Consider the following 22,852-nt stretch of genomic DNA (forward strand, 5'->3'; position numbering starts at 1 on the left):
CCTGGAACTCACTCTATAGACCAGGCTGGCCTCGAACTCAGAAATCCGCCTGCCTCTGCCTCCTGAGTGCTGGGATTAAAGGCATGCACCACCACGCCCGGCTGCTAATTTTCTTTATTCAACAGTGAGGGTTTCAAAGTCTGTGTTCCTGCTCTGTTCTTCCCCTTTCATCTTGTAGCCAACTCTTTTCACAGACACTTCAGTAAATAAGTATTAAGACAAAAAAGTTACGGCTTACAATAGTTGCTCTGTGTGTGTGTGTGTGTGTGTGTGTGTGTGTGTGTGTGTGGTATATGTGTAGGTATGTGTACAGATGCACATGCCTTTGTGCCTGTGTGTGTGTGTGTGGAAGCCAAAGGTCAGTATCTTCCTCTGTTACTCTCTGCAGCATTGTCCACACGACCATGCTAGTCCAGCAAGCCTAAGATCTGATGGCTGTGTCCTCTTCTCTCATTCCCTCAAATCCAGCTCATAGAGTGGGAGAAGTTGCTGAGGTGGGAAGGCGGTTCCCTGACTTTCAAGGTCCCTATAGATTTACCCTACCAGTCACTGCTTGAGACTGTGTGAAAAATGTGTGTTCACCCCTGGATTTGGAGGTGTAAATGTGACAGATAATCTCAATCTCGTACGCATGCTAGTTCAGTTCTCACAACAGTGTTTACTACTTGGCAGACGTCTCACCCTGGATCTTGCTTTATTGTTAACGAAGGTGCTTAAAGCAGAAATGGTGAAAGGGACAGGAGGTTTGCTGCTGCTGTGAGCACCGGTACCTTACTCTGAGCTTGTTATACTGCTGTGACAGAACACTGACAGAAGGCATCTTATAAAAGAAAGAGTTAGATATGAGGGTCACCATTCTAGAGGGGGGCCATCTTGGTGGGAGCATGGCAGCCAGGGAGCGTGGCACAGGAGTTAGTGGCAGAGAGATACTCAAAGCCCATGTCCTCCTAATCCTTTCCAAACAGTTCCATGGCCTGGGGACCAAGTGTTCAAATCTGCAAGCCTGTGGGGGCTGTTCTCATGCAAACTGCCACTCTTAGTCCATTTTGTAGATGAACTGTTGGGTTAGGAACTGACCTGCATGATAGTAGCTAGAGTGGAATTAGTCCCCATTTTGGGGTTTATGACTTATCGCTAGTTTAGTCATGATGTAGAAATTAAAAAATTAAAGCCAGATCAGGGTAATTTTTAAAAATGAATAGTAAATTCACTATTGAGCAAGCTATTTTAGTACTGTGAGCATGGATTTTAACAAACTGAAGTTTGTTAAAATCAAGTTTCTCGTAATTAAAATACTAGACAAAGTCTCTGTGTCTGTGAAAATTTATAAAAGAAATTAAGGTAAAATTTATGGCAGTAAGACCTCATTTAAACTCATATGGCTTAAAGCAGCTCCTGTTCTTTGACTAGGTGTCTTGTTATTCTCTAATAAAGCCTATAGTTCAGATATAGCTTGTCTTCTCATACAACCCCACACTCCTAAGAGTTTTATGTTTCACATTAAATAGACTTTGCTGTATAATACTTTGAATTGTCAGAAAAAAAAATCTCTATTAAAGAAAATGGACTTTTATTTTCATGGCTCAGAATAGCATAGTATAACTTATTTTCTTTTAGAAAATTTACCATTCCTTTTTAAATTTGTGTGTGTGTGTGTGTGTGTGTGTGTGTGTGTGAAGAGAGATATGCCCAGGGCAGACAGATAGACAGACAAGGTATTCTGTAACTCAGGATGGACTTAAACTTAAGGGCATTCCTCATGCCTCAGTCTCCCAAGTGCTAGGATTATGGGTGTGAGCCTTTATACCTGGGAATTTTATTTCTTCTTAGAACAACAACTGAGTAACTTAGAACACACACACACACCAAGAGGACTATTAAGGTTGTCTGAGTCTATGTTTAAATAATGTCTTTATTACTTGATGCTTTCAGGAAGAATCATTGGCAGACACTTTTGGAAATTGGTGGTTTATGTTTGATTTGGTTTTGTTTTTGTTTTTGAGACGGAGTCTTGTTTTGTAGCCAGTGCTGCCCTAAACTAAATAGCCCAGGTTGGCCTTCAACTCAAACCCTTTCTGCCTCAGTCTCTTGAGTGTGGGGTTACAGACACACACCGCCCTGCTTGGCTCAATTAAAAAAAATAACATGTAACCCTCCTAGTCACCCTTGGCTAATGGAGTAGCAAAGTAACAGCAGCCAAGCCCCAAGCATCCCTTAAGCAGGTGTCCATTTGGCCAGAGTGAGAAGTTTGTTCATAGGGCCTACTGCTTTGTGTGTGTAATATGTGCACACATGGCTGGAACAGTCGTCACACAGGTGGGAGAGACTAGCGTGGGTGGCACATACATTAGGCCCTCTTAAAGGACTAGACACCAGGTTTGTAAGTGTAATACATCTACAGTCTAAGAAATCAGTGAGATCAGGAAGTTCTCAGCATAGGCGAAAGTTGATACATCTCTTTATTTTCCCCCATCCCCTTTTATTCCCCCATTATTGACAACTAATTCCTTTCCTGAATGCCATTTCCAATACTGAGGATTGAACCTTGGGCCTGATGTGCAGGGCAGGGCCTCAACCTCTGAGCTACAACCCCAACTGAATCTCCTTTTCACATAAATATAAGCCATCAACTGGGATGAGTGTTGAGGGTGACTTCTTTATAGATGTTGCTTCATCATATAAACAGAGTGTGATCTGTGTCCTGGGGAGGTGAGCATTCATGTTCGTGAGAGGCATGGCATCATCAGGCAGAATTTCATCAATTTTCTTCCTGAACCCTTGAGAGCTAAAGTGGATTTCCACTGTACCTGAGTATACAGGAGCAGAGTGGAAAGTTCTGCAGAGGGAGAAGGGCTGGCCTAAAGAGAGCAGTGACCGTTCTGTGCATGCCCCTTTTGGAGAATATCTAGAGCTTTGGAGTAGGAGGCCATCACACAGGTGGGAGAGGATAGCTGGGACCACCGAGGTGGCAGATACATTAGGCCTGCTTTAAAAGACTAGACCCGAGGTTGAGTTTGGAGGTGAGGAGATGAGATGCTGTCTGGGTAACCCTTCTGGAATACACTCTCTTTTCTCTGATTCTCCTGATCAGTATAGAGCTATTCACCATAGTCACTGTGATAGCTGACTTCTCTGGAAGGTTTTCAAGTCTTGTTTCTAGGGAAAGAAAGCCTGAAGCTTGAAAGTTGGGACCATATAGTATGAAGGGCTGAACCTCATCCTCCCCACCTCTCTTAGTTACGTCTCTGTTGCTGAGAAGAGGCACCATGACCAAGACAACTCTTAGGAAAGGAAGCATTTAAATGGGGCTGGCTTACAGTTATAGAGGGTTAGCCCATTATCATCATGGTGGGGAGCATGGCGGCAGGCAGGCAGGTGCTGGAACAGTAGCTGAGAGCTGCATCTGATCCACAGGCAGAGAGAGACACTGCCTGGCATGGGCTTTTGAAATCTCAAACCCCAGTGACACTGTTCCTCCACCAAGGCCACCCCCTACCCCACCCCCAAATCATTAAAATCCTTCCAAATAGTACCACTCCCCGTGACTAAGCATTCAGATATAGTAGCCTGTGCAGCCGTTCTTCAAACCACTACACCTTCCTACTATGTGGGATCTGAGTGGCTTCAGGAGAAGATAGGAGAATCATTGCTCTTGGGTATGAGAGAGAGGCCTAGAAGGTGTTGGGTAACTTGGTGAACTAACCTTGTGTTTCCCTGTTTCAAGAGAAGGGGAAAAAAAGTAAATGTGCTGGGATTTTTTTATTTTGTCTTTTTGTTTTGTTTTATAAATAAAAGCTTTAAAATTACATTTGCTGTGTGTGTCAGTCCGTCCATCCATGTCATTCGCGTGTATGGAGATCCATGGACAGATTGTCTGGCGTCATTCTCTCCTCCTACCACGTAGGCCCTGGGATGCATACTTAGGTGATCAGGCTTGCTGGCAGCGTCTTTGCCTGTTGAGCCGTTTCCGTGACCCTAATGTCTTAACTGGTCTTTACGTTTTCCTTGTAGGATTAATCACAATGAAAGGTTGGAGTTCCTGGGAGATGCTGTTGTTGAGTTCCTGACCAGGTAAGTAGGTCTTCCCCATCTAGCCCCGTCCACCTGCCCGCCCGATCTCCCTCCCAGTGATTGCATTTGCTGAGCATTGCCTCCTTTGTAATTAGCCAGCAGTTCTGAGCAAGGCGTTGGGACGCCGTGTAGTTTCTCCTCTGAAAGCTTAAAAGCCCCACGTCTGTGGCTCTGGCCCTGACAACCGCTCTTGCCGCTGCCTTAATGAGTGAGATTACAAGATGAAAGGCTGGTGTCTCTGTCCTGTCAAGCATGTGTTAAAGTTGTTCACAGCCACAGGAGATGAGCTGGTCCTGGGCTAGATGCTTCAGAGCTTATATTCCATTTGAAAGGGAAAGGATGATATTTTAAAATGTCATTTCATCTTCCAGGATTTGCCTTTGATCCTGTTCTGTCTTTCTAATCTTGAGGGAAGTAAAGCTTCCAAGTAGTTTTAATGACGTGTGTGTGTGTGTGTGTGTGTGTGTGTGTGTTTTCTAAGATTTTTCATTGGGTTACAGACTGGAAAGTGCATTTTGTCTTTCCATGCTTACAATCTTTTCGGTAAGGGAGGTGACACTGCTCCCCTTGGGACTGTCTTGGGCTGTTCTCATCTTTTTTTGTTTCCGAAGAAGAACATAAAGAGAAGCTCCAAGACTAGCTCTTCTGGTGGGCAGCAGGTTTGATGAGGTAGAGAGTGCTGTGGGAACAGGCAGCTGTAGCTGTGGTCCAGATGTGTTGTGGGCAGCTTACTACCCTGGCCACACTTTGCCCTGGAGTTCCCTCACTCATCAATGTGTAGAACCTGCCAAATGCCATGCACTGCTGTATTCCTGGCTGCTGTATTCCTGACACTTGCTACTCAGGGCTTCCCCGGATTATCCTCGGGGGCCTCCCAGAGTCCTACCCAGCGAAAGGCATCTGTTTATACGCCCAAGTTTGGACTTTTAGACGTTTGCTCTCATTAGTCACAAAAGCGTGACAGATTGTATCATTATCAGATTTCAGAGAAATCTTTTTATTTGCTTTTATTTTTTGAGCCATGGTCTTAATATCTAATCCTGACTGGCGTAGAACTCACCATATACACCAGGCTGGCTTTATACTTACAGTGATCCTCTTGTCTCTGACTCTAGAATGCTAGGATCACAGATGACTATCACTGTGTCTGCCCCCAGAGAAATCTTTAAACAGAAATCCATATGCACATATGAGTAAATGTTGCTTTTAGGGTTCTGTGTGTTCGTAAATAACTTACTCTTTAGGTTAGTTCAGTGCAGCTGACCAGTATCTGTTGCAGGCACAGTATCATCACCTCTGTGCTGCAGAGCTGCAGAGAGTTCATGATGCATATTTATCTGCTCTTTTCTGCTCTTTGTTCCTGCAGTGTCCACCTGTACTACCTGTTTCCTAGCTTGGAGGAAGGGGGCTTGGCGACCTATCGGACCGCCATTGTTCAGAATCAGCACCTCGCCATGCTTGCAAAGGTACCGTTGGGCATCGGAAGCAATCACAGAGTCTGACGTTGTCTTCTGGAGCCCACATTCTGCAGCTCGGTGAATCGTGTGCTGGGGAGTCAGGTGTTATGGACCATGGTGGAGTTGTTTGTTTCTTTGTTTTGGTCTGTTACCTTTGTGAGTTTCACCAGCAGCTAATAAGCTCAGCTGTGAGGTAACTTGAAAACAGAAGAGTAAGAAACAGACAGATGGACATGAACGGCTAAGCATTTGGGGCAAAGGAACACAGGAGCCATGCAAAAGAAATGAAACACTTTTATAATATGTTTGTTTATTAATTTATGTTAACAGGCAGAATTATAGCTCTGAACAGAATATTTCAGACAGTTTGTGAACTGGGTATCCATGTGGGATACTTCTTATTTAGACCTTTGAGAATCTCCAAATCACAAATCCCATTAATTAAGCTTTAGGCTTTAAAGCTTTAGGCTGTATGCATGCCTCCTTGTCTTAGCTGAGTGGCTAACAGAACAGACACATGCTAGGATGCTATAACCTTGGTCTGACCGGGTGTTGCCATTTTTATCTGATATTTTACAGTAACTCATACCAGAGAGGAACATGGTCATTTTGGCTGACCCCTTAGGGTTTTGTCCATCCCTATTTTTGCATCTTGGGTGGCTATAGGTCAGTTGTTCTCTCCCAGAGCCTCAGCTTTCTCATATATAAAGTGGGATCTGCATTAGCTTCCACACACATGCTGGTTTTAAGAATTAAATGACATTAGGAGTTTTCATGAGTCTATTTAAAGTGGGTTTCATGATCTTTGTTCATGGAAATCATACAAAGATGTAAATGAGTTTGTAGCAGCTAGATATTTTTAGTGTTGTTTATCATTGTTCTTACAATAAATTCTCACATTTTAAAGGCTGTTGTGTTTATCAGAAAGAATGAAGGCTCTGAAGTTCCTTGTTTCCGTGTTTACTGGAAAAGCTTTCTTTCCTTTGCTTTTGCCTTAAGTGGTTTCTTCCCAGTTCCTTTCATTCTGATATAAAAGTTGGAAAAGACTAGTTTTGTCACTGGCTTGTTGATTTGATCTTGTAAGGCTGTTAATAATATTCAAAATATAGCAAATTCCAGCCTGTGGTTTCATGTTGTGTTGTACATTATCGCAGTTACAGTGGTGTTCTGCAAACCACCCTTGGTAGCATTGGAGGATGTAATTGAGAGTGCCTAATGAAAAACTATAAGCAACAAGAAGAGCTCACTTGCTCTTAGCAGCCTTATAGTGCATGAAGTCCAAGTGCGATGGAAAAGCGCTTTGGTGTTTAGCTGGTATGACATGCTTTGTGGTTGGAAGTACATAGTAACCAAGAACTTTAAGTCTTTCCATCCTCGTTTTCTTTCTATTTTGGGCCATAGTGAAGTTGTTTTAACTATTCTACAGATACTGGGATGACAGTGGAGAAGATATTTACCAGGTTTAGCCTGAAAGCAAGCCATTACATAACACATTGGGTGCTATCCAGAGCCACGTAGAATGACTGGCTGGCGTCTCCCTTTAGGAATTGCTATATGGTCTTACGTCACCAAATCCATCCTAGCACAGTTCTCTGATTTGGAATCCAAGTGCCAAGAATATGGTGTCTTCAGCCATATTCTTCTTTGATTTCTGAAGTTACTTATTTCACATCCAAATATATACTCAAATATAAATCTTTTTGTAGAAGCAGACATGTGATAAATTATCTTACAGAGTTCCCCAGACATTACCTAGTTCTCTTCCCTGGAGTGTTTGTCTCCTGCAGAAGGCTGTGGTGGTCCCACCTTTTTTTAGGGCAGTAGCCCTGCAGCTGTTGGGGAGCATGGAGTTGGAGAAAGACTGGCAGCCACTGTGCATCCTAGGGCTTCATCCCAGTGCTCCCCCCTTTACGAGCTCTGCTGAAGCCTATGTAGACAGTCAAGGCTGAGAAGAGTTAGAATTCCACCACACCCTAGAAGAATTGCAGTCTACTCTCAAGCAAGACTCTAGAGATAGCAAGCAATTGTATTTTCCCAGTGAGGCTGTGAAACAGACGATGTTTACATAGTCTAGTATAAACTCTGGCACTTTGGGATCAACTGGGTTTTTTTGTTTTTTAAGGAACTTTGTGCTGTTATATTTGTGGTAGGCAAAACTGATTTGAATATGTTTTATACTCTAGATTCATAGCAGTGATTCCAATCCAAGTGGAGATGGATGGAGTCTGAATGTCTAGTCCAAAGACTGATGAGATTGCAGCTGTTAGTTTGTTCATTAGCTTGTGTCTTATTCCATATTATGTTTCAGGCGTTCAGGAAGTATTTTAAGTTTTAACTTTATGGAAATGGAAACAGATTTAATACATATATATAATATTTTTATCTTTCTCCTTTTATGAAAGTCTCAGGAATTTTATAAGGAAGCATTTATTTGTTTGGGTCTACCTCTAAAAGGTCTTATATTTAATTGTATATTAGGATATGGAACGAGTAGATACGGAAATCGAGGTGAAGGAGCCTCACTTGCTCTGTGTGGTACCAGACATCATGCATGGCGTGTTAATATAGATCAAAGACTGGACTCTTGGGTTAGGTTTGCATCCTCTAAGTGAATCCAAACACCCATGTTCCTATAGCAGCATCTTTTTTAGTGAGGTCTCATACTTGGTTTGCACTTCGATTTGAAAAGTCACATCTGTCATTTCTGACCCCAAATCTGACTCTTGGAATTTGGACTGACCCATGTGGATTTCTCGTGAGTGTTAGACTAAGCGCCTGATAAACCTGCATAAGGCCTGTACATTTCACCGTTGCTCCCTTCTCCGTGATGTATGGGGCTGTTTTGGTAAGTGTTCTCACCTTTTGTCATTTTTGGATTTTATAGAAACTTGAACTGGATCGATTTATGCTGTATGCCCATGGGCCCGACCTATGTAGAGAATCAGATCTCCGCCATGCGATGGCCAATTGTTTTGAAGCCTTGATAGGTAATTTCCCTTTCAAATCTGTTTCTTGTATGTGTTGAGCTTGTTGGAAAGTGCATGAAAATCACCGTGGAAGCTTACAGTGCACGTGCTCGTTCCTGAATCGCGTGGACGCTCACCACGTTGTGCTGTCTGCACCTTGGTGTCTCTGGGGAGTCAATCATGCTTTCTAGTTACCATGTTCTTCGCGTCTGACCTCATGCCTGGCGTTTCCCGACCTGGAGTGAACACACACACCACTCACACACACACACACACACACACACACACACACACACACACACACACACACACACAAAAGAAAACAGGAACTGAGTTGCTAGTAATGTCCCAGTGTGGCTTTTGAACACATTTTAAATTGTTTGCAGGATTTTCTGATTTTATCTTGGAAAAAAAATCTTTTTAATCCTAGGTTTTGAATCTGTGTAACTATTGTTAATTTTGAAAAGGAAGACTAATATATAGACACCTCTCACCCAGGCTTTATATCTACAGCATCTTGTTAGCTGTTGGTATAGGGAAATTAACGGAGAATTAATTAGCTGGTAATTGAAATACACATTATGATAAAATGTTATAGTCAACCATCAGTTTCTGTTAATATCTCTCCACTCTTTCCAAGCACTGTGTGTTTCATAAGTAGGTGCATTTCCAGAAGGTTTATCACGTGGAGTTACTGTGCCCTGTCCACATAATTTGGCAGGGTTATGGTTTGGGTTCAGGCTTGAGCAGACAGGATTCCATCAGTTGTCAGATAGGTGTCTCTGGCAGATAATGCAGTCCCTGATCTTCACTCCCTCTCAGAGATGGAGGTAGTGTCACTGCCCCAGGGAGTTCTTGAAAGAGTCATGCTCGTCCTGCAGCACCCAGGTCCAGAGTCGAGTTCCACAGAGCTGAGTCTGCACTGATTAGCTCTGAGACCGAACCTCGAGAATCTCCCGACGCTTTTCCCAAGCTGCCCTGAGAAGGGGCAGAGAGAACTGTGGAGCAGCGACCCTGGTGCCTGCCAGGCAGAGCCACGGTTGCTGTTGTACCCATCTAGCTATAGCTATTGATACATTCAGTAATGCTTACTGATCAAAGCCTTCTAGGTTAGCATTTTAACTTTATATATGGAAATGTAGCCATTCTGAAGACAGAAAATTTTGATTTTAAGAAAGTATGACTTTCCTACTCTAGGTTTATTTTGCTACCAAGTTAAGATGTTGCTGTAGTGCGCACGGTTCATGATTCTGTGCATTTCCAGTGCTTCATTATTTCAAATTAGAAGTGCAGCTTGTCCTTGCTTGTGTTTCCAGAAGCCTTCATTGGTCTGTTTCTGGTTGTATCTATTTTTTGTTGTTGTTGTTAACATATATGTTTGTTTTAAGACATGCACTGTAAAAACAGAAACTGAATTGAAGTGTGTTCTTTAGAATGGTTAATATTGTCTCCTTAATAGGTTATAGGCTATATCTTCCATGAGAGTTTATATCTAGCCTCTTCTGCTTACACATTTTAGTGAATTAACTTTATATTTGCAGTCTGGATTTTAGCACAAAAACATAGCTAAGGGCAGGGAAGTGTTCCCTTTAAAACAGTCTGCTCTCAGCTTCTAGGCTCTCTGCTGTGACTGGGTTTAGCTTGCCTTTTTGCTTTTTATAGAGATGTGTAATTTTCTCTGAATATTAATGCAGCCTTGCTTTTGACACCCGCTTCCTTTCATCTAGGAGCTGTTTACTTGGAGGGGAGCCTAGAGGAAGCCAAACAGTTATTTGGACGCTTACTCTTTAATGATCCGGTATTTATGTTCAGCCGTCTTCTTTTCCTTGCCTATGTATCAGTGCAGAAGTTTGTTTCTTGGAAAGACTGTGGGAAAAACTAAGTGCCAGCCTCCCGTAGGTGGTGGATGTCAGGTCCGTCGGCATCAGCTCCATCAGCTCTTGCGGACACGAGTGTTCTGGGACTTTTTTTTTCCCAGAATGTTTTTTTAAATGATCATTTAATTATTCCTAGATTAAATGTGCATTACAAATACAATAGGAGTTGTTATGTTCTGTAGATTTTCAATGTTAATTATGATCTTACACTTTTAAGTATGTGAGTACCTGCCCCCTGCAGGCTGAGTTAACAATATTAGTCTGTTGCTGATTTGTTTTATTTTGTTGTGTTTGTAAATTATGTAAACTAGAGGAAAATGTTTATTTTAGACAGGAGTTTCTGATGGACCTGTGAATAAATAATCTAGAACTTTTGTTTTCTAAAGCAAATTATAGGGTTGTTTGTTTGTTTGTTTGTTTTTTAAGATTCTACGATGGTTTGCGTTACTAACGTTTTAAGCCATTAATATTGCTAGAGATACCCTTCTCCTCCTGCATATGCTAGAGCGTCCTAAATGCTTTCTGTACCAAAACAAGTCAGTGTAGTATTAAAGTGAAAGGCAGCTCTGTATTTTACACTGAAATGGCATCACAATTGAATGAAGTAGCCCTTGAGGAGTGAAGAACACAGGGTGCCAGTGTTGTGAGCCAGGTGAAGCCCTCGCCTTACACGCTACTGGTGTTAGGACTGCATTACTCTGTGTGGTTAAAAGTCAAGACTTTTAAACACGTGCCCTCCATGGTCTGTCCGGGAGTTGTTCAGTTTGTTTTTCCAGAGGTGGGATGGCTTTTATGTTTATCTGCTTGTAATAGAAGAATTATCTGTGGCCCCCCGGGCCCCCATCCTGCCCTACATCACAAACAACTGTGCATCTTGATTTGTGTCTGTAGCAGATGGTGTGTATTTTAGGACTTTTTTCTCGAATTTTAAAATATCCTCATTCCAGCTTTTATCCTCTGTCGGCAGCTCAAGCAGCCTTCTCCTGCCTTCCTAAGTGTTCCCCTCACCTCTGCTGTCGCTGCTCCTTTGTCCCGACTTAACCTGCACCCTCTCCTGGGCTCCTCCCAACAGCTCTCTCCTGTGTTCTTAATCGGATCTGCTTGTGTGCAGACTTTTTTTTCCCTTTAAACTTCTCTGTCCCATTTGTCTACTTAGTGAGCTTATCTTACACTCCCAGTGAGCACCCAGTGTGGTGCTGGCCTGCCCAGCGCTGAGTACTTAGTAAAGGGCGGGATGAAGAAGTGTCTGAGCGGAGAAGCCAGGCCCAAGCATCATCATCTTACAAATGGAACGGCTGGAGTTCGGCATCCATTTTCGTGTCTCTTGTAAAACTGAGTAAGGCTCAGTTGTACATAACTCTCTGCCTCAGAATTTCCATGTGTACAAGCTGGAGCCCTTTAACTTGACTGACATTTCCAAATTGGCTTGAATCTACGAGCTATTGAATGGCTGAAACATTGGCAAACTCTGTGTGTGTGTGTGTGTGTGTGTGTGTTGAAAATGTAATAAGCTGAACACAAAGGGGAAAGACAGAGACAAGTAATGCAGGTTGATGGACTCTATAACTTAGGGTGTCTGTGTTAGTGAGGAGACAGGCAGGCGGCCTTTGCGGCCGAGGCTGGGGCTGAATATTGAGAGTGTTGGTTAGCTGCTCCGTGTGCAACCAAATTAAGAGAAGGCTTAGTTTGAAACTGGGTTTAGCAGCCCAGCGTCCCGATGGTTGCTGTCTAGGGGCTGGGGCAGAGCGAGGCAGCTGAGAGAGCAATGTAGTCGGGATGGCAGAAGGACTCACAGAGAGGGTCCTCTGACTCCTCGCCTGTGGGTGCGTGGGAAGGAGGCCTTGTTTCCTGTTAGCGTCCCTGTTGGCCGTGTCTGTGTTCTCAGCCCAGCCCTTTCTCCTGACTTCTTTCTAAGAACTCTCTGCGTTCAGTTTGTATAAGCCTCCAGGCCTGTCCCGGTGCGTTTGCCTGTGTGGAGAGAGCTTCAGTCTGGTTGCCCCTGGCCCTGGCAACAGCGGAGAGGCATTACGTCACTCTCTCTCTTTTCTCTTCTCATTGTACATCGGTCCCCAGCATCTCTGACCCAGGCCTTTCTCTGGCATTCGAGAAATTGGAAAAGGTGTCTCTTCAAATTGCTTCTGAGCAGCCTGGTATGGGTCTTCCATAGACTTGCTATTTTAACAGGTTTAGTATTGGCCCCATCACCTTTAGTCTCGAACATACTTTGCTTTTATTTTTATCCTTAAATCACAAACCTCAAGCTCTTTTCTGCCCTAAGCTGCCCCCTCCCCCATATTCGTTCAGTTTTAAATTTTCATCACTTGACTGGGTGACTCTGGGTTTGCTTCCCTTGCAGCTGCCCTGCATTCTTCGCAAGGTCTCTCATCTCTCTCGCCTGTTAACTGTCCGTCATCATCCCTCAGTGTTGAGTGAGTGACAGGCTTTCCAGTTTTAAGATATTTGGTTTCTAGCCACCAAAGTCTACACAACGTAAGATATAGAAGGTTTGGTGGGGTTTCCTTGCTCTTTTAAACAGGGCCTCACTATGTAGCCCTGGCTCAGCAGGGACTCACTGTGTAGAACAGGGTGCCGTGAACATACAAAGAGCCACCTACCTCCGCTGTCTGCGTGCTGGGGTTAAATTCCCCCGATGATTCTGCCTGTGTCAGTCTCCTTTTTTGTCCACAATGTCTTCATGCCATCCTTAGACATTTTCTTTGCTGCCTCTCACTGATGGACGTTTGGTTCTCACCCTCCGCTGGGGTTTGCTAGATTTTCCGTCTTCTTCAAGTCCTCTTTGGAGGTTTGTCTCAACACCCTGGAAAGAGTGATGCCTCTCCTCTGGGGCCCACTTCCCCCCAGCTTGGTGGTGTAGCCTGACCTCCTCCAGTGAACCTACCTCAAGTACAACCATTTCTGTTCATAAGAGATTTAATCTGTCTGAGAAACGGGCAGATGGGGTGTAGTTTAAGATGATTTCTCACTGTTAAGGGACCTGGTGCAGGTATGTAAGCTGTTTATTTACCTCTGTTATTCCTCATTAGGCCTCTTTGAGGACAGACTTGTATCCTATTTATCTTAGTGACCTAATACATAATATCAATATGCTGTCTTAATGAGTGACCCAGCCAATCTTGAGCATCTTCTAGAGGCTAGCCATAGTCCCAGAATTAATTAATAGTGTTGCTGGGATCCCAGTCTAGATGTAGCACTACATTGGGATAAATAAAAGGAAACAGATGTGGGTGAAATTGTCTGGTTGTAAGGTGGCATAAATTTGCACCAATCTGGGTGGCCGTGGACATCCAAGGAGAAATCACAAGTGCTTTTAAGTGAAAAACATGAAGCAGCAAGAAGGAAGAATTGGAGTGTCACGTGGGTCTTGAGTTCTGGAGACACTGGGAAAGGTTGGAAGAGAAAGCTGACCTATGAGTGCTGCTGCGGCATTGTTGATCATGGTGGTGCGCTCCCTGACCGCACTGGGCATAACGCTCTCAGTGTGCTAACCCACTGCGTGCTGTCAGAGGCCGATTGGAAGGAGGTCCTAGGATTAGCTTCAGTTTATACCTGTGGGAATAGAGGCTGGGGAGAATAAATAAGTTACCAACAGGCACTCAGAATTAAACCTAGCCTCCTCACCAGAGCCTGCACACTCCCTAGCTTAGTGTGTAAAGGGAAGGGATGGTTACTGCCTGAGTGCGTGTGAGGGAAGGATGCCCATAAGGTATTCCCAGTCATGGCCTAGATGAGAGGTCACTGTAGCGGAATAAAAGAATCCAGACAGAAGCAGGGTGAAGGGCGGTAAGGATGGGGCTGCACTCCAGTGGAGACAGGTGGCCAGAGGCAGATGGGAAGCATCCATCCTGTCATGGTGGGGAGAGAACAAGACGTGGAGAGAACACCGGGAGAGTGTGTGTGTGTGTGTGTGTGTGTGTGTGTGTGTGTGTGCGTGCGTGTGTATGCTGACACTCTGGAGAGTAAAGGGGAGAGGTTATTGATTTGGTTAACAGAAGTCCCTTCTTGTGCCTGTAAAGAACGGTTTGATATTTAAACCCTTTCTTTAAATTGTCTGAGAACCTCTTTGCTTTCTTAAGAAGTTGTTCAGGACCATTGAGCTTCTATTTCCTTTATCACCTAATATCACAAATGATCCTAAATTTTCCTATATCCTGCCAAAAACCAAACTTGAGAAAAACATTTCTTTTCAGGTTATTTTTTTGGCTTATTTAAAAGAGCCCAGCACCAAGGGCAGACAGTAGATCCAGGCACGGGTTCCCTAGAGTCTGAACCTGCAGGAAAAACACTTTTCCCCAAGGAAATCGGAATTCTAGCTGCTCCTGGATTTAACTCAGCCATGAGATAATACACCTGAATTTTCCATAAAGTTTATTTGTTATCATATTTCAAGTAAGCATTTATGTGAGCCACATTAAAGCAGGGTCTCAGAGTTGTAAGGGCTTAGGAACGTGATGTGTGTTCCCACTCCCTCTGAAACAGGCTTGTGACAATAAAGTGAAATCAGAGGGCGCACACGGTGGCAGTCACTGCTGCAGATCCCCAGGTCTGGGGTGACAGTGAGTGCAACAGTCATGTAATCCAGTGTATTGGGTTCAGCAAACATGGAATTTAGTTTTAAAAGGCTCTTTTCGGCTGGGCATGGTGGTGCACGCCTTTAATCCCAGCTCTTGGGCGACAGAGGCAGGTGAATTTCTGAGTTTGAGGCTAGCCTGGTCTACAGAGTGAGTTCCAAGACAGCCAGAGCCACACAGAGAAACCCTGTCTCAAAAAATCAAAATAAATAAATTAATTAATTAAAAGGCTCTTTTCCTCCCCCGCTTAATAGGCTAATTACAGTCACTACAGACCGTTTGAGTGGTGAATACAGTTTTAAAAATTTGTTTGCTAGCACTATTGAATTTGCAGTGACTGGAGTCAGCATGTGAAATAGTTCAGTATTTCAAATAATGACATTTTATTTAGTGCTTTGGAGTGTGTTCAATGACTCTCTTTAGCACTAAAGACATCATTCTATTTTCCAGGACCTGCGAGAAGTCTGGCTCAATTATCCTCTCCACCCACTCCAAGTGAGTATGACCGACCGTGTCTGCAGTGAGTCCCGAAACTCCATGGCCACCTTTCCCTTCCCTGACCACCTGTAGTCTCTGACTCTCTTCCCCAGAACTATGACTTTATGGTGCGCGTCAGGGAAATTTCAGAAATAAATAGTAGACTGCGCACGCGCGTGTGCTCAGGTGGCTGGGCAAGCATGGGGATGGTGCTCCTGAGGAGACAACTGCGGCTGTGGAGGAACAGCCCTCCACACAGTGGGTGCCTCACACAGTGCTGGTTCTTGCACGCCACGTGCCTGGCCGTGGACGGAAAGTGGTGTTAGAGGCGATCTTAGGCATAGTTAAGAAAGTAGAACAAATACTAAATAAATATTGCTAAATTTTAACCTAGTTTGGGCTTTAGAAATTGATTCAGATTGTATAATATTTACTGCACAGTAAAGACTTAGTGCTGTATGATAGCTTTTTACTTGGGATTTAGGAATTTAAAAGATCTATACATAGTACGTGCTTTCCCTCGGTTAGCTTTAAAAGTTTTTCTGCTTTAGTTTAAGATATGTATATTTCCCTTAGTCTCACGTTATATGTGAATATGTATTTAACATAAATAGTAGTCCCTAGTGATCAGATGTTCATCGAGGGTTTATGATAGTAAACGGCAGTTCAGCGCTGTAAGAAGATTCTAGTGAAAATACGAGTTACCCAGTACTGTTGAAAATGTTAATCTTAGTTATACTTCTTAAATTTTCTCTTTGCCAGTTGTTAAAGGCTTGTTACATGGAGCACCACCTGTGTAGAGGAATAATGATATCCACCGGAAGTAAATTCAGTTTTAATGAGGCTCATTTGCCAAAACAGTTTGCATAGTATGTTCAAGATGCGCAGTAGTCCAGTCACTCCAAAGTCAGAGGCTCCTAAAGGGCAGCTCCCAGACCGCAGTTCCCATTACCAGTAACTTGTCAGAAAGACCAATTCCCAGTACTGCTCCAGGCAGGCGCGCGCACACACACACACACACACACACACACACACACACACTGACGCGCATGGATATGGCAGCTGTTCTTCAGCTTTCGTCTTCCTTAGAGAGTTAGTCTAATACCAGAGATTTTGAACTATCTATGTACAGAACTTGGCCTTGAAATTTGAATGAAGATTGGAAAATATTGTTTGAGCCTTCTTTAAATATTAGGTTTGTTTGCTATTCTAAGAGATGAGAAAGAGGCTTTCAGGTTTTATTTGGCATTTCCAAAATTTCTGCCCACAGGAGATGGAATTTTATAGAACAGTGTCTAAGAATTGATAATTACTCTTGTATCAAAAACTGTGATTTTTAATTTATTTCTATTTTTTTCTGAAGCTACAAGAGCCAAATACGGATCGGCAACTTATTGAAACTTCCCCAGTTCTACAGAAACTTACGGAGTTTGAAGAAGCGATCGGAGTGATCTTCACTCACGTCCGGCTTCTGGCAAGGGCGTTCACCCTGAGAACCGTGGGCTTTAACCACCTGACCCTGTGAGTGGAAAGTGCTCACACAGCTAGCCCTACCTGACCGTGTAGAGGAGGGGGTTCCAATCCTTCCTGACCTTCAGAGGAACTTAGAGGGCAGACACACTGCAGGGGAATCTCGAGGCGAGACAGCAGCCAGGCGTTGGTGTAGATCAGGGACTGTTGTCTGTCCCAAGCTTTGGGTTCCATTGCTATGCATCTTGATGTCTTAAAGTTTATGAGATCTGAAGGAAGTAAGCCCTTTGTCCACACTGAGACGTGGATTAAGAGTTAAACACTTTGAGGGCCATGTGGTCTGTTTGTCATGATTGTCGTAATACCTTAAAAAAAATGCCATAGATGTAAAAAAAAAATGTGACCGCTTTCTAGTAAAACTTTCAAACAGTCTGCATCTGGATACAGCTTTCTAACTTCTACTTTAGATAAATTTGTTGAGACTATTGAAATTGAAAATCAGAAAAACTTTGCTAGAGACTTAAAGCCCTGGGTTCAGTTCTCAGAGCAGCAAAAAAGGGAAGAAAAAACTGAGAAAAGTAGCAAAACTATAGGTGTGAGTGTGTGGGCGTGGTCATGGTCTATGAAACGTTTGCCCCTTCCCTTGAATGGAAAATCCCCAATTCTCTTTAAACTGTAAGATTAAAGACATAGATTCTGTAAACATTTGAAAATTAAATTCCAGATTTGAATAACATATATATTAAGTTTAGAAAAAAGTTAGGGGCTCTGTTCTTGCAAGTTTATATATTATATATATATATATATATATATATATATATATATATATTTTTTTTTTTACTTTATTTTTCAATTAATAGCACTCTGCTTTTGGCCAGGTGCTGTTCACTGATCCTAATTTAGTAGTCACTTATCCTTAAAGTAGTCCCTTTGGAGCTGGAGAGATGGATTAGTGGTTAAGAATGGTTACTGCTTGAGTTTGGCTAGAGTCGTGTACAAAATAAATCACCTGGATCAGGTGATCTTCTGGTCTCATGTGCACACACCTGTACACAAACACTACACATACCCATGATTAGATAAAAAATTACATTTTTTTAAATTTCATTTTCAGATTTTTCCCAGAGTTGAAGATGTCAGGGTACTGTATTTAGTTTTATGCTTTAAAACAAAATGAACAAATTATATTTTTAGGTTATAATCTTAAAAATTAGGTGTTTTGTTTTTTTGTTTTTTTTTTTTTAAATCCACAAGTAGTTCCTGATATCTTTATTAGTGGTATTTCTTTTTCAGAGGCCACAATCAGAGGATGGAATTTCTGGGCGACTCCATAATGCAGCTGGTGGCCACGGAGTACTTGTTCATTCATTTCCCGGACCATCACGAAGGACACTTGACCGTGAGTGACTCTTGGTGACTGTGATGGTCACTTTTCTTCCCCGGGGGAATACTCTGCGATGTAAGTGGTGTATGTATAGACATACACATAGACAGTGTGCAGTGACTCCTTCACACTGAGTCCAGAGAAACAAGGGAAATGAATGGGCAAAGGGGCAGTGGGGAGCCACGTTGTCTCTGGGGCAGAATTGGAAGGGAAGTGCAGAGGTAAAGTTCGAGTCATCGGCCACCTCACTTGTGCCGTCCAGAGTCAGACTGTATTAGCTTCCTCTTCCTGTGTCCAGTTTTACCGTGAAACCTGTCGGTAGTAAACCTCGGAGGGTGGGAGGAGCCTGTCCACCAGTTCCTGACTTTGAAAGACCTCCGACTAACCCCTCTGTAGCCCCTTGAGAACTGCCTGTTGGGAAAGCTGGGGCTCTGTTAGGTGGACGATGGTTGTGCACCCTGTGTTTTTCAGTGTGACCTTGACTGTGTTGACGCTAAAAGCAATTCTTCCATACTTTTTAAATTGTTGTGTGTGGTTTTCTTTGACTAGAAATGAATCGCAGCTCTGAGCTGTTAGGCACTGGCAGAGACCATGGAGTTCAGGTGGAAATTTTCAGCCGTATTTCTCAACTCAGTCCTCACGGGGTGAGAGAGGACTGAGCTTCTGTCACCTGCCACGTGCTGTGACAAGGGCCAAGAGCACCTCTTTAGTTGTAAATGAGCTGGATGAGTGCCATTAAAAATTAACTGCCCTTAGAGAAAGACAAGGATTTCTTTCTTTGAACTCTTTAGAAAATATGAACCTTTGGGGAGCCAGTGTCTCTCATCTTGCTTAGGAAAGCAGTCCGTTGTGTGTTGAGTCTTCTCAGCTACAGAAGAGACTTTATACATGTCAGAAGTGCCTGGTTTATGTGAGAAGGAGCCAAAGCATACCAGGTAACCTGGGGACTCTGGAAAATACGTGCTTCAACAGGCCCCTCCTCCTGCTCTTCCCGAGTTATCCTCTAGGGTCTTAGGGATGGGGCCTGCTTTCGGATGCTCTTGCCCTAGCAGGCTCCAGTACTGCATGGACACTGTGAGCTGATGAAGCAAACTCAGGGCAGTGCGGCGTGTTCAGGGCCTGGCTTCTTTCCACTATCCCTTCAGAGCTGGCAGTGGGATTGCTTTGGTTTTGTTATTCTGATGTGAGGTTCTGTTTTGTAGAACAGGCTGGGTTCAAACTCACAGCAATCTTCTTGCCTGGGTCTCCAAATGTTTGCACTGTGGGTGCTGCGGAAGTACAGCTTACACAAATGAGTACATCAGCCTTGCTGTCTTAAAATTAGAGCTTTTTATCAAACTGGTAGTATCAAATGAGAAAACTAGGATCCATGTGGAGGTTTTACAAAGCATTGTTACAGAAAGCTCTGAGAGAAATGAATAGTGCCAGCAGCTCTGTTGGCAAGACAGAGATGATGTGTCATAAGCACATATTTCAAAGGCTGTTAAACATTGATGTGCTGCTCCCTCCTTGAATGGCATCTCCATTGGCTTCTGTCACACCGTATTCTGAATGTTCCTATCCCTCTTTTCTTAACTACTGTGTTTCTGCATCCTTAGCATCTTCAGCTTATTCTTTCCAGCTAGTAAATACATCAGCATCTAAGAGGTCACTGCTGGAGCATGTCTCCTGCTGATACATTGTCGCTCAGACAGTCCGCTCCATGTGGGTCAGCAATTTTACCTTCCTGGCAGGAAACTTGCAGCAGATCTCTTCAGACTCACTTCTGTCCTGAGCTCCAGTGCCAGGTGTCAAGAGGGAATACAATATTTTCCCACCTTGGTGTTCTTGAAGTTTCCCCAAGTATTGGTTGCTGACAGTATCAGGCATCCCGTACTGGGTATCAGAGACTAGGAGTTGTCTGTGTCCTTCCTTGGCCTCTCGTCCTCCCAAGTCCTAACAGGGTTACTCCGGTATTTCTGGAGTGTGTCCTTTTGTTACCACCTAATCTCGCTATCACAGAAAGCTGCTGTCCCAGTCCTGATCACCTGGGTTACTGAAGGGAGTTCTTCATAGCAGTCAGGGGGTTATAGGAAGAATGTCACTGACCGGGAGGCCCATTTAGAAGCAGTAGCACTTACAGTTGTGAAGGATGGGAACTTGTGGGTCTGGTCATACAAGGCTCGGGGTAGTAGAGCATCCCTCTGCAAGAGGAGTGCGGTCCTCAGATCTCCCCCGCACTATCTGCTACTCTGAAAAGCTTTCCTTGGTATTTTGAGGGCACTTTTTGTCCTTGGCCTAAGAGATGGACAGTTTAAAGCAGAAATCTTTCAGGAGACCCAGATCTCGGGATGACATGAAGTCATTTTTTTTTCCATCAATTTGTACCCCAATCTAATCCATGCTATGTGTTTGAACCGAGAGTCTTTTCACAAGAGCTCCCCAGTAACTGCACCAACTAGCTGTTTATTCGCCATCTGCTACCATCAAAACCGTCGTCCCTGTTCTCACTTGTCAGACCTTCCCCTTCCTCTGACTTCTGCACCGCAGGTGATCTCATTCTGTGTTGCGACTTTGAAAACATCTGTATGCCATTTCCTGACTTATGCCCAAAGCCAGATCCCCTCCTCACACTCTAGACTCATACGTATGGGATATAGCACTACTCAGATACTTAGGGTGTAAGAACATGCAAAGCTTGAATTACATTTCTAGCAGGCTCCTTTGACCAAGGTGTCTAAAGTTTTCCTTTCCACCCTGAGCCCTGCTTCTCTCTCAGTATCCTTCCTGCCCATAGGGTTATTCCGTTTCTTCAGTTGCCAGAAGCCTTAGGATCATCCTTGGTGCTGTCTCTGTCTCCTGTTACACCTCCCCAACGCTGGCATATGTATCCTGACAACTTTACCTTCGTCATTCATTCTGCGAGCCAGCACCAGCTTCAGGGCCTGTGCTGGTGGCTGACTTACAGCCGTCCTCTCCCATCGGGTCTGGTCCTTGCCTCCTCTCCAGTCTGTCTTTGGTAGAGTATATAGAAGAATTCTGTCTCCAGTGTTGGGAGATTGAACCCCAGGGTTTGTATGTGATAAGCAGGCCCTCTTGACACTGAGCTGCAGCCTCTAAAGGGACCGATCGTTTTGGAAGGCAACCAGGTTCTTTGGGTGAATGATCTTCACAGCCTAGAGTCGTGATTTTTGGTTCCTCTTTGGGAAGTGGCTGGAGAACCAGCATGACCCTTAGTGGTCTTGCCTTCCTGTTCAGCCCTGCGCCCCGCCTGTGCTCTTTCTACTCTGCAGCAGCCTGCTGGGTCCAGATCCTTCTGTCGTTGCCTTTGCACACGCTGTTCTTGTCTGGAGGCTGTTCTGCACCTACTTCTTTATGCTGCCGAGTATCCACTAGCATTCCTTCGCTTGGCAGCTCTGACTGACCCCTCACTCCGCTGACGTCTAAACCCCTCGCTCCTTTCTATTATTGCTAGAATATCCTAGCGTGGTTCCATTTCAGCTTGCCCACCCCCATTAGACTAGAAGTCCTGTAAGAGTGTGCTGTAGTTCTTCTCCAGCCCCACAGTCCCTAGCATATGTTGGGTTCTCAGTACAGACTTGGTAAAGAGGTAGAGTAGGGAGCTACAGAAGGGACTGCCACATCGAGGGCAGAACATGGGCTCTGTAGAGAAACGACCTGCTACTTTCATGTCCAAAAGTGAACGGGAAACTTACTTCGAAATGCTTAAGGATTAAAAAAAAAAAATGAAGTGTGCAGATTATTGGAATTGCATTGGAAGGACAGCAATTGATCCCTTCTTGTAATTAAAGGCACAGAGTGGCAGTTAATCACATTGGAAAGCTTACACTGAGCCGGTTGGGTACACACTTGCTTTCTAAATAATAAAAACAAAACAAGCAAATGTAACTGTGTCTTCCAAATGGTGCTGGTGTAGAGGAAAAGTGTTGCCCTGTGTTGAGTACTCAGGAAGGAATGTGAATCAGATAGATGCAGATACCGCAGCTTAGTCAAGTGTGCACTGGGATGCCTAGGGAAGGAAGATGCTCTGTCTGCACACTGAAGTTCTTCTTTAGGGTAAGGCTCCCTGGTGCGGTCAGTGTGAAGAGAGAGCCTCTAAGGAAACTGATGCCTGTCCTACGACACTTGCAAACTTGTTCCCTTCCTACGTCCAAATACTTATCTGTCCCTAACAGCCTTTCTTGCCTTCACTGAAGTTTAATTTAAATCAGAAACAAGAACGAGAAGCATAGTCAAGGCTTTGTAAACCTGACAGAGGGGACTGTTGATCCCTGGTGCAATGGCAACGGCCAGTACATATTCCAAATCTCAGATTCTGCCTTTGAGACTTCAAGACGTTCCCGCAGTCTCAACAGAGTCGTCTCCTGCAATTACTTTAGACTTAAATTTCCATAAGAACATGAAGATTGACATTCTTCCTTTAACTTTCCTAGATGCTCTTGGTTCTAGGGGGAAGCCATAACGTGGGACGTTAGCTTTCCGCTCCACTGCTGAGCTAGCACGAGCTGCTAGTTCTGTGCTTGCTGTGTGGCAGGTGCTGTGTCCGGGGTGAAGTGCACCA

At 43.9% G+C, this 22,852-nt stretch overlaps 1 protein-coding gene across 3 annotated transcripts in view; it reads left to right on the plus strand.

Annotated features, from left to right (window-relative positions):
* Drosha (drosha ribonuclease III) overlaps positions 1 to 22,852 on the plus strand; it is a 105,991-nt gene that overhangs the window by 69,672 nt on the left and 13,467 nt on the right. For all 3 annotated transcript variants that reach the window (XM_021182952.1, XM_021182954.2, XM_021182953.2), the window contains 7 exons: positions 4,012 to 4,071; positions 5,438 to 5,537; positions 8,413 to 8,515; positions 10,222 to 10,292; positions 15,411 to 15,455; positions 16,801 to 16,958; positions 18,201 to 18,306. In XM_021182952.1, the coding sequence (XP_021038611.1) occupies positions 4,012 to 4,071; positions 5,438 to 5,537; positions 8,413 to 8,515; positions 10,222 to 10,292; positions 15,411 to 15,455; positions 16,801 to 16,958; positions 18,201 to 18,306 (643 nt within the window). The remainder of the gene's footprint in view (positions 1 to 4,011; positions 4,072 to 5,437; positions 5,538 to 8,412; positions 8,516 to 10,221; positions 10,293 to 15,410; positions 15,456 to 16,800; positions 16,959 to 18,200; positions 18,307 to 22,852) is intronic.

Source organism: Mus caroli, chromosome 15 (assembly GCF_900094665.2).
Source record: "Mus caroli chromosome 15, CAROLI_EIJ_v1.1, whole genome shotgun sequence".
Taxonomy (NCBI): Eukaryota; Metazoa; Chordata; class Mammalia; order Rodentia; family Muridae; genus Mus; species Mus caroli.